Source organism: Copadichromis virginalis, linkage group LG14, assembly GCF_057382275.1.
Source record: "Copadichromis virginalis isolate Kocher_CV1m ecotype Utaka linkage group LG14, C_Virginalis_male_GT1.1, whole genome shotgun sequence".
NCBI classification, from domain to species: Eukaryota; Metazoa; Chordata; class Actinopteri; order Cichliformes; family Cichlidae; genus Copadichromis; species Copadichromis virginalis.
The window spans coordinates 14158970-14171137 of record NC_140631.1 but is presented as its reverse complement, the minus strand read 5'-3'; the positions used below and the strand labels follow the sequence as shown (position 1 = coordinate 14171137).

At 38.2% G+C, this 12168-nt stretch overlaps 1 protein-coding gene and 1 long non-coding RNA gene across 2 annotated transcripts; one reads left to right on the top strand and one right to left on the bottom strand.

Moving 5' to 3' along the window:
• The first annotated feature begins 100 nt into the window (after positions 1–100).
• LOC146693628 (uncharacterized) lies at positions 101–1273 on the top strand. The gene is made up of 2 exons (XR_014923821.1): positions 101–181; positions 265–1273. It is a non-coding gene; the product is annotated as an uncharacterized LOC146693628 (long non-coding RNA).
• Positions 1274–7734: 6461 nt separating this feature from the next.
• Positions 7735–11600, bottom strand: LOC146693627 (uncharacterized). The gene has a single exon (XM_085478588.1). It carries the CDS (start codon positions 11449–11451, stop codon positions 8008–8010), a length of 3444 nt encoding a protein of 1147 aa, XP_085334714.1. The 5' UTR covers positions 11452–11600; the 3' UTR covers positions 7735–8007.
• Positions 11601–12168: the final 568 nt, after the last annotated feature.

Sequence of the window (12168 nt, the reverse complement as noted above, 5' to 3'; positions counted from 1 at the left end):
GTAAATATATTCATCTTGTTATGACGTTTGCTCACAATAACCAGGAGTGTTCCTGTGTTTCTGAAGTGATTCACTCTCATTTGGTGTTATTTGATCCAAAGACAACTGAGGGTCTTCAGAGCAGCGTGAACGGCCGTCACCTGAGAGAAGACAGTCCTGGCACCTTTGTGGTTCCCTCCAGGTACTCCAGCTTCATCCCACAGTCCAGAGAGATGCAGTTAGGTTGAATGTGAGTGTGAATAGTTGTCTGTTTCTCTGTGTTAGACTGACCTGTCCAGGTTGTACTCCTGCCTCTGGCCCCATAACAGCTGGGATGGCTCCAATCTTGAATTGGATAAGCTGAAGAAATGGATGGAAGGAGGATCCAAAGAGAAACATCAAAGGCCCTCTCACAAAAAAAAGATAAGAACTCATTTTACACATTGTTGAAACATCCTGAAAGTTATTTGTTCTGTTTAGAAACTTGTTGAACTGTTGTTTCGACTTGTTGTTCATTTCTTATTCGGTTCAGCTGTGTTTCTATGTGTCCTTAGTTCCCATAATCAGCCTCCTGTGTGTAAATATTGTGTCAGTCTCCCTTTGTCCCTTGTCAGAGTGTTAATCTCCGTCCCCTCGTGTTTCCTTGCCTCAGTAGTTCTGTTTCCTATAGTTTTCCCCCAGTATAGGTTTTGGTTTGACTTTTTCAGTTCCCTTTGTCAGTCTTTGTATTTAGTATTTCTTCATCAGTCTCATCACTTTCCTCTGCAGAGAGAAAACAATAAAAAGACCTGAAGAGGTCTTTTTATTGTTTTCACCAAATAACACCAAATGAGAGTGAATCACTTCAGAACAACAGGAACACTCCTGGTTATTGTGAGCAAACGTCATAACAAGATGAATATATTTACCATTTTACTGAGGGAACATCTTCTGTGTGGAGTTTCTTCTCATCTTGGCTCTTTTTCCTGACATTTAGAAACAAGAGGCAGAAAAGAAAGAATAAAAGTTAAAACCTCAACGATTTTTTAATGTTTGGGATATTTTAGAAACAACCGTAAACACTATTTACTACTTACCACTTTGTTCATTCTTGCTGACGTTCACTCTCCTCATCTTCTCTCTAAAGGACAAATGACAGTAAAGAGGGAATCGTTTTAGTAACTTTATCAACCAGGTGAGCAGAATTTTAGATATTTATCAATATTCTGATTAAAAGCAGAGTGAATACTTATCTTTTTACGAGAAAGGGTTCAATCCGTCCTGTCTTAGGTCTTAATGTCACCTTGTCTCCTCTCTGTTTTCTCTGAAAAACAAAAGACAAATGGGAAGAAAAAAATTAGTAAATGATTTCAGCAACTAGAGGAAGTGTTCACTGAGGAGGAGCTGTCATAATAATATAAAATCAATATGTACTTATCTTTTTTTTAATGAGAGTTTACAGAGCACGCTGGCTTCGCTCCTCTCTGAAAGTTACCTGGATAAAGGATAATAACAATTAATAGCATCATCAAAACAGACAAACCTGAAAGAATTGCTGATCAGAGTTGTCTGTCTGCTTTTGGCTAAAGGCCAACGTATCGACCTTCCTTGGGACAGAAAATAATCTGTGTCTTAGTCTTAATACTCGTCAACAACACACACAAAACAAAAATGAGCATTTAAATTTAAATGACATAAATAACACTGAATATAAACAGTCTGGTTTTCTAATATTGAAATGAAAGAAATTCTATTTTTTAAATTTAATCATTTTGAATTTTTAACAGCACTGCCAAACTCTGATTCCTTCTTTAATAAACCTGGAGAGTCACTTACCTCTGTGTCAGTACTTACCAAAATATTGCCTCTTGCCCCTCTGACAGATGACCTCGCCTGAGAAAAAACAAAAAACAAACCTTAAAATGGCTGCAACTGCTGTGCTCCCTAAATTAGTACAAATAGGGGGAAAGGAGAGTAGGCATGTTAAATATTACAGTTAGATTTTCTTAAACTTTCACTCTTAGAAAGCATTCTGTTTTAAAGCGAGCACTTTAAAGACATGATGTTTGTGCAGGTCTCCACTCCTTCCTCCTCATGTTATCCAGCCACTGGTTCAGTCTTGCTGCTCCATCATAACCTTTAGTAAAACGAGAGGCTCAGAAGCAACAAGAGTATTGTGTGAAAAGAGATCTGAATAAACAAAGAGTGGCAGACCCCCGGCTGTGTTGTGTTCTTGCTATTAGCAACTTTATGGTGATTCAGAACATACAGAACATACAGAACATACAGATCCTTTTTTATAGATGATGTTTGCTGAGTATTCATGCATGCATCATCCATTAATGTTTGGGAGGAGGGGCTGATTGACTTTGTCAGGACTGTTTTTCCCAATAAGCCACCACTATTAAACTTTGACGAGCCTTATGGCCAACTCAACCCATCAGATCTTTGATGTGTTAAAGCCAAAAACCTGCTACAAGACACAATCGAGAGGACTGATGAGAAAAGAAAGTGAACTGGATTTTCTTCAAATTTAAAGAGCACCGTTAGCTTTAGCTCATTTAGCTTTGTTAGTGAGCATACATGTAGCTTACAAATAAGTAAATTGAATTAAGGGAGGGAAGAATCAACTTGAAGGCTGAACTCCAGGAAAAACTAGGAAGCTTGAAAGGGAAACAGCAGTTACTTTGGCTGCTGCCACAGCCGCTCCTTAAATACCTGGTCTTGCTGACACACTTAATTATCACGCTGGTGCCTACATGAAGGTGAGAACTTCACTCCCAACCACTGAATAGACAAGATTGTATCCACACGACGGCTTTATTGATCCCTTTGCAGAGGTTTGAAATTTCTTAAAATAAATCTCAGAAAATCGGTTTGGTTTCGATGTTTAAATTATTTTTCCACAACAACAAACAGAAGCATCGATGTGAGCATCGGTCCAAAGAAAAACAATACAAAGATATTATTAGTAGCTAACATATTGCACTTTGGGCTACTGACTAGATAGCCACTAATTACGCGAGGAAATACAAGAATAACTGAATGCAATTTGATTTATTGAATTTGTTTATTGAAAATGACTTGAAGAAAGACGAGAACATTTGTTGTCGTTTAAAGTTTTCTTTATTTTGTGCCAAATTGGTGCCAAATCAATAAATGAGCAGTAGAAGCTACCGTTCACAGATGGAAAATGTAAAACACTCACTTGCCACTCTATTAAGAACATGTTGCTTTTTGGTCAATGTGACGGACCAAAAAGCAACAAAGTTATTGTACCCAATTGATCCCTATGAGCGACCGTGGAGAGGAAAAACTCCCTTTTAACAGGAAGAAACCTCTGGCAGAACCACACTGTAAAAAAATATTCCGTAGAAAAACGGAAAATGTCCTGGTAATTTTCTGCCAGTACATTTTCTGTTTTTTTACGGAAGTTTGACGGACTTTTCTGTAAACGATAAAACGGAAAATTCTGTAGATTTACAGTATACTCTCTGTACTATTTACGGACATTTCCTTCAGCTATAAAACGGAAGATTCCGTTTATTCACAGTATATTTTCTGTATCATTAACTGATATTTTCCGTAAATAGAAAATTTGAAATTTCTGTTTATATTACTATTTCCAAGCACTTCTTTTCACTGTAACTCATTAAATATAGTTCTTTATATCCTTGAACGTACATTTCTATGCAATTACAACCTAGTACACCATGTACTCAAAAATTCATAAATTAAAACTTAAATTAATTTGTGCTTCGTACACAACAACATTGGTACAATTAATGTTAAATATTCTTTTATTCTCCTCAACTCTAAAACTATACTAAAATATAATGACAGCATCCATCTTGTCATAAAACTACTAAACAGCTGATACATGAACAAAATAACTCACAAGCTTTCAAATTTGAGCATTTTTATTTCCTTAAAATCAGGTTGCCCTCATGTAAATGTGTTTATTTACATTCATTCAAGTGGCTACCAAGTGTTTTCTTCAAACAGGACACCCGACAAACAAAAAATGTCATATTTAACTATATGTTCACATGTAATAATATCCATAGTACCTTTTAGTTAGAATCACTGCCTTGTGGTAGTTTTGCCTCAGCCAAATGGTTAAGGTGTGGTTTACATCCATGTCTGTCCACTTATGATACAGTATACACATGTAGTCAGTTATAGCCAAACACCTTTGATTACTGAATTACATTCACTTCATTAATGAAAATGCTCAAAATAATCCTTAGACTCAAACGTTAGAACAGGCTTTTCCTCGCAGCACGCCGTGAAATAAATACTCAGAAAGAAAATGGCAGCCGTTTAAACTCATGTCTAAAAATGTATCGTTTCATGCATCGGTCAAAACACTCGACTCCAGGTACACGACGCCCAACTGAAAACACTTCACATAAGTCGAGTTGCCCGAGAATCACAGAATTTACAGAAAATGCACTATTTTGTGATATATATCGTTATCAGGAGAGAAATGTCTTATATTGGGATGTGAGATTTTGGTCATATCACACAGCCCTACAAAGGATTATAATTCACGTAGTTGCATACACATAACACCATTCTGTTGCAACAAAAGCAGTTTATAATTAAAGTAACATACATACCGGTACCTTGAAAAACGAAATCAACCACAACATTAAACTCACCTTGTGTTTGTAGAGAAGGTGGTCAGGGTTTTTCTTCATTTCCTGAGACCAGCTGCTCTGGATCATTACCAGCTTGTATCTTCATCTTTTTTTTCACTTGGTGAAGTCTTTCATTGCTCTGCACTGGAAAACCAAAGTGTGTGATCAAAGGTGAAATAAGGGATATTTTTCCACTGCAGGACTTAGAGTCAAGTAGTGATAGCTGTTGAACCATTTCTCAAATAATCTGTAAGGATCTGGATTTTTAAGAAAGATACAAATATCTCTGCTTATATTTGGCTAAAAGCTTGATATAGACAAGGCATATAAAGCCCCTGCACACCAGCACTGCGCTTACATTATAGTTCAATCAAGAAATAGTTATTATTGATTTATTATTGAATTTTTTTTAGTAATAATTATTAGTATTTAATCATATTTGCACAGTGGGGTGACAAAAGTATTCCACATACTAGAAATGCTGCTCAACATTTCATAAATTACATTTTCAACAAATGCTGGAGTAAAAACACAGTTACAGGGAAAATGTGTCTGTCTATAAATATTAACTAAACATTTCTATGTGCTACAAAATAGACATGTGGTGAGGTGAAACTATACTTTCAATAATATTACCACTACAGTCTGTTAACCACCGAAATAATCTATGCTGGTCAGCTAGCTAAAAGTATTTACTTTAGCAGCCCAAATCAGAGTGCTGCTAAAGTATCATCAGCAAAAGCTAATGCTACATTAGCATTTGCTAGCGTCAGCCAGGAAGGTCTGAGGGTTAAACTAGGGTTAGTGTAACTTTGCCCGAAACCCTTTAAAGTGTACAGTAGAGCCAACTGTAAAACATGGGTATTGATACAGTACTTATGAGAGTCCTAGAATAATTTCTAGGACCATAAGTTCTCACTTTCCCCAGTTATCCACATCGCTGACTTTCGCTAATTAGCTAGTTAGCAGTCACAGCTGTGTAATACCCAGAGAGACACAGACAGCTAACTATAATATTTATGAAAACTGGTTCAGCCACTGAAGGGCAAAACTGGTGGTATCACAGTAAAAATTATTTTAACATTAACTAAAATAAAGCTTAAGTCATGTTAAACCTAAATAACAATTATTTTTTTAAAAATGAGTCAGCAAAATATTCCTGACTTGTCTGGAGACAGCCGAAACCAGTTAACAAATAAATTAACAATTCTTTCTAAATAAAAACGCAGAGTCTTTTGAAAAATATTATTTTGATAAAAGGAAACATGAGTTTTAATACTTACCACAGAAATTTGAAGACAGTTTCTCCAACTTCAGAGTCCAAAATCCAGATGAAGCCTGAAAGAATGCATTGCAGTAGTTGAGAAATACAGAAAAATACCTGTAAATGACTAATACGGAAAATTCCTTCACGTTTATACAGTAGATAGTACTGTATTTTTACGGATTTTTTTTACAGTGTGTGTTTCAGCGTCTTTACGGAAGGCTGCGAAATAAAAAGATGCTCATATTCACTTGCATTTGTTACCCTGTTGTTATCTTCATGTCGGTTACCTTCACGTGCTGCTCTTTGGCAGTTTTACAGATTTTATTCTGAACATCTTTCTGAAGTGACTGGTTTTTGCTTGTATTCAGCAGAAACTGGAAACTAATCCAACTTGCTGAATGTATTTACACAGTCTTGTTTGCCTCCAGTGCAGTGTCTTTGTCACAAATGTGAGAAACAAATTAAAAGGTGATCATGCCAAAAGGTAGTGAAATTAATACAAAATTGTGAAGGCAAAGTGCCAGAAGAGTAAATACATGGTCACAAACTGTGTATCAGGTAAAATTGTCTAAGTGAGGGTTATGCTTGTGTTTTACTATAACACCATCTAGTGGATATCTAGTGCTCATTGTTCTTTGACAAATACTTTCAAATAGCTTCACAGTGCAAAGCAACCAGAACTGAAGGCAGATACAGTAAAGGCCTCGCAAGGGAGGAAACAACATTTGATATCTATGAGTTCTACACTCCAAACGGTCAATTATTAACAAAAAAACTTGCTTGTTCAATCCAATTTGAGCCTTTGAAAATGGGGGGATTGTATGAAAAAGGCCTAACTCCTGAACGAGCATTTTCAAGGATTTCAAGCACCTGTACCTGTTCAATGTTCACTTGAAAGACCCCCTTATAAAGTACTTCTAGCTGAAATGATGAGGACAAAATCCATGCTGCTTGTTTGTGAAAAATCTGAAAGTTGTGGCTGTATAGACAAACACAGTGAAAAATTTCTGAAGTCTCAGTGTCTCCCTGTGTGTTGATGCAGAATGTGTGCACACAGAAGACTCAGTGCCAGTTATCAATTTAGTTATTTATTTTTTGCACTGCATTAGATAACATCAAAATAGTGTTTTCAAAAATGACAATAATATTCCCAATTGTGTTATTTTTATGTTGTAATCTTTATGAAAAAACTTAAAAAACAAACAAACAAAAACAAAACACCTACCTCATAATCTTTTGAGTCTGGTATATGGCGGGGCGCTGTGGACACCCAAGTTTGTGAATGCAATAGCTCAAGAACGAGACAATGTAGAATTTTTTAATTAATACCATGGTAGCATTTACTAAAAATCTCTGTAAGGTTTAAATCTCAGGGACCTTGACTTCAAGGTCAGAGCTTAACTTTTCTAAAGAAAAGAGGATTTTCCCATTTATAAAACATGTATGTCTACTAGGAGGCTAAAGGTTAGCACTATATTTAAAAAGAGTTACAAACAACAATTAGATGATGCTTAAAGCTGGTTTATTTAATAAACATCCAGTTTATTTCCAATTTGGATCAAATTATGTCTGATTGAAGGACTGATGTAATGGTAAGTTGTCCGCTGCTCCGCTTTGAATATTGGTAAGAACTTGACACAGAGATTACTTAATGGATTTTAAGCAAAATTGTGCCTTAGTTCAAGAACATATTCATCAGTTGTTTTTATGTTTTTAGGCTTTTTTTCCCTTTTCAATTTTCACAAGAATTGCTAGTTCCCCTAGAGTTTTGGCCACCTCAACAATCAAGTGATTCCCTATGAGCAAGCAATGAGCGACAGTGGGAAGGAAAAACTCCCTTCTAAAAGGAAGAAACCTTTGACAGAACCAGGCTCTTAAAGGGACAGCCATCTGTCGCGACTGGTTGGGGTGGGGGGAGTGAAAATTAAAAAAGACAAAAAAGCCAAAGTGATCATTATTGGAGCAGCTTAATTAATTCTTGCAATGTAATCTGCTGTTAATGGCTTTTTACAATCCCTGTTTGTGTTTTTGTCATTTTTGTCCGTGGTTGAAGCAATGCTGGAGATTGATTCTCTATGATCTTTCTGTTTTGAAGGCTGCTGAGAGACCACAAGGTTTGGTCCCCGTTTGCTACTCATGTCAGGGAGAACTCTTAGAGAGGCCAGGACTGAAAAAGGGGTGGTGGAGAACCTCCGAGGGTGTTATGCGCTGGTTTGGATCCAATGCTAACATCTCTTTGATTAGGCTGACAAATACATTTTGGATTTTTTCCTTGCCCCACATTATACTCAGCATTAGTCCAAGGTCATCGAGGCACTTAAGTTTTATGGATCGAGTGTCGTTGGACTGATAATCTGTTTCATCTTGAAATTGTCTTTCGGTCTTAAATGTCCAGTGTTGTCCGTTGTAGTTGTCTTTTATGAAATAGTTATCAGTGTAAAAGCCAGAGTCTAAAACATGATCTGGTGGCTGTCCCTGGGTCTGTATGATGAATTTCAAAACATCATAATCATTTCTCCCAGGGTAGAAAGGATACCCAGTAGCAAGCTCCACAGCTACCAGCCCCAGGGACCACATGTCTATTGCTTCATTAAATAGACTACCAATCATAACCTCAGGTGCTTTATAACCAACCGTCCCCACACAGTCACCAGGAATCACTGTAGATGCGGGACATGCAATGCCAAAGTCTATAAGTTTGACTTTGATGGGACACTCATAGCGGTCCACAACCATTATGTTTCCAGGTTTGAGGTCAGCATGCACTATTCCCAAAGAACCCAGGTGGGACAAGGCATTTGTGAGTTGATGTAAAATTGGCCTGATTTCGCTTATGGGGAGACCCTGGTTTTCCGGGTCCTCTATGTAGTCCCACAGGCTTTGGTCAAGGAGTTCAAAATTTAAGCAGATGCGGTCACCGTCGATGAAAAAGTCGTTCCATTGAACAATGTTGCATCTATCTGCATCCAAGCCTCGCAGCTGCTCCAGGATGAGAATTTCCATTTTTGCCTGTTGGAGAATTTTAGGGTTATTTTTGTTGACTTTAATAGCAACAACTTTGTTGGTTTTTGTATTGCAACATTTGGTTACAATACCAAAGCCCCCTTCTCCAAGGAAACCCTCGACCTCGTAGTGACCTCCCAAAAGGGTCCCTTTAGATATTTCAAGATCATCTATAGAGGAGGATGTGTTGGCTGATGCGTTGACGTATTCTTGTTGAGAAAATTCTTCTGAGTATTGGGAACTGCAGCTGATTTTCTGTGATTCTTCTCTTTTGCAACTAGAAGGCTGCTGAGAGACCACAAGGTTTTGTCCCCCTGTGCTACTCATGTCAGTGCAGGGAGAACTCTTAGAGAGGCCAGGATTGAAAAAGGGGTGGTGGAGAACCTCCGAGGGTGTTATGCGCTGGTTTGGATCCAATGCTAACATCTCTTTGATTAGGCTGACAAATACATTTTGGATTTTTTCCCAGCCCCACATTATACTCAGCATTAGTCCAAGGTCATCGAGGCACTTAAGTTTTATGGATCGAGTGTCGTTGGACTGATAATCTGTTTCATCTTGAAATTGTCTTTCGGTCTTAAATGTCCAGCGTTGTCCGTTGTAGTTGTCTTTTATGAAATAGTTATCAGTGTAAAAGCCAGAGTCTAAAACATGATCTGGTGGCTGTCCCTGGGTCTGTATGATGAATTTCAAAACATCATAATCATTTCTCCCAGGGTAGAAAGGATACCCAGTAGCAAGCTCCACAGCTACCAGCCCCAGGGACCACATGTCTATTGCTTCATTAAATAGACTACCAATCATAACCTCAGGTGCTTTATAACCAACCGTCCCCACACAGTCACCAGGAATCACTGTAGATGCGGGACATGCAATGCCAAAGTCTATAAGTTTGACTTTGATGGGACACTCATAGCAGTCCACAACCATTATGTTTCCAGGTTTGAGGTCAGCATGCACTATTCCCACAGAACCCAGGTGGGACAGGGCATTTGTGAGTTGATGTAAAATTGGCCTGATTTCGCTTATGGGGAGACCCTGGTTTTCCGGGTCCTCTATGTAGTCCCACAGGCTTTGGTCAAGGAGTTCAAAATTTAAGCAGATGCGGTCACCGTCGATGAAAAAGTCGTTCCATTGAACAATGTTGCATCTATCTGCATCCAAGCCTCGCAGCTGCTCCAGGATGAGAATTTCCATTTTTGCCTGTTGCAGAATTTCAGGGTTATTTTTGTTGACTTTGATAGCAACAAATTCGTTGGTTTTTGTATTGCAACATTTGGTTACAATACCAAAGCCCCCTTCTCCAAGGAAACCCTCGACCTCGTAGTGACCTCCCAAAAAGGTCCCTTTAGATATTTCAAGATCATCTATAGAGGAGGATGTGTTGGCTGATGCGTTGACGTATTCTTGTTGAGAAAATTCTTCTGAGGTTTGGGAACTGCAGCTGATTTTCTGTGATTCTTCTCTTTTGCAACTAGAAGGCTGCTGAGAGACCACAAGGTTTTGTCCCCCTGTGCTACTCATGTCAGTGCAGGGAGAACTCTTAGAGAGGCCAGGATTGAAAAAGGGGTGGTGGAGAACCTCCGAGGGTGTTATGCGCTGGTTTGGATCCAATGCTAACATCTCTTTGATTAGGCTGACAAATACATTTTGGATTTTTTCCCAACACCCCCTTATCTTCAGTAGTTGTTCAAGGTCATCGAGGCACTTAAGTTTTATGCATCGAGTGTCCTTGGACTGACAACCTGTCTCATCTTGAAATTGTCTTTCGGTCTTAAATGTCCAGTGTTGTCCGTTGTAGTTGTCTTTTATGAAATAGTTATCAGTGTAAAAGCCAGAGTCTAAAACATGATCTGGTGGCTGTCCCTGGGTCTGTATGATGAATTTCAAAACATCATAATCATTTCTCCCAGGGTAGAAAGGATACCCAGTAGCAAGCTCCACAGCTACCAGCCCCAGGGACCACATGTCTATTGCTTCATTAAATAGACTACCAATCATAACCTCAGGTGCTTTATAACCAACCGTCCCCACACAGTCACCAGGAATCACTGTAGATGCGGGACATGCAAAACCAAAGTCTGTAAGTTTGACTTTGATGGGACACTCATAGCGGTCCACAACCATTATGTTTCCAGGTTTGAGGTCAGCATGCACTATTCCCAAAGAACCCAGGTGGGACAGGGCATTTGCGAGCTGAAATAACACTGGCCTGATTTCTGTTACTGGGAGAACCCGGTTCCTCCGGTACCGCATGTACTGCCACAGGCTTTCATCGAGGAGTTCAAAATTTAAGCAGATGCGGTCACTGTCGATGAAAAAGTCATTCCATTTAACAATGTTGCATCTATCTGCATCCAAGCCTCGCAGCTTCTCCAGTATGTAAATTTCCATTTTCGCCTGTTGCAGAATTTCAGGGTCGCTCTTGTTGACTTTAATAGCAACGACTTTGTTGGTTTTTGTATTGCAACATTTGGTTACAATACCAAAGCCCCCTTCTTCAAGGAAACCCTCGACCTTGTAGTGACCTCCCAAAAGGGTCCCTTTACATATTTCAAGATGATTTGAGGTGAAAGTCATCTTGACTGAAATGTGTTTGTTTGCTCAGTGAATTGGTGAGAACGTTTAAAAAAAATTTCAGTGACTCTGAAGAGGTTTACAAATACTTTCAAATATAGCTCTGGTCGAACGTTTGAAGGCTGCGAACAAACTGACTAAAACTTGCTGCTCCTGACCCCTATTTATAGAAAAACTTCAAAGGCTCAAAGGCATGTGCTTGTGACATCCTCACATGTCCTTGTGACATCATCACATGTCCTTGTGACATCATCACTCTTCATGAATCAGATTGTCACATGACATTTTAGAATGGGGATGTTTTTTTTTAAAACCGTTTTCAAATTTAACCCTCTGTGGTCCAGGGTATAATTGGCCATTCTTGACTATTTTTGATTTTACCTCTATATTTCACCTTTAAAATATGTTTTTCTTGCCTTATTTGGCACCATTATTTTCAGCACAACCTCAAATATCTCAAAGTCAAAGTCAACTTTATTTGTCAATTCTGCCACATGTACAGGACATACAGAGAATAGAAATTTCGTTACTCTCAAACCCTAGATGAAATAGCAAATGAACATTTAAATATAAGAGAGTGATTAAAAAATGCAAATAAAATAATTAAAAAGTAAAAATTTAAATAAATACAATACAATTTAACAAGAAAGCTATGCAATATACAATATACAATATTCAGGTATGGGTAAATGACATTGAGTGTAAACCAGGCAGAGTAGT

Bases quoted from the DNA above. Each gene is read 5' to 3' on its own strand.
- LOC146693627 (XM_085478588.1), bottom strand. From the start codon at position 11,451: ATGACTTTCACCTCAAATCATCTTGAAATATGTAAAGGGACCCTTTTG.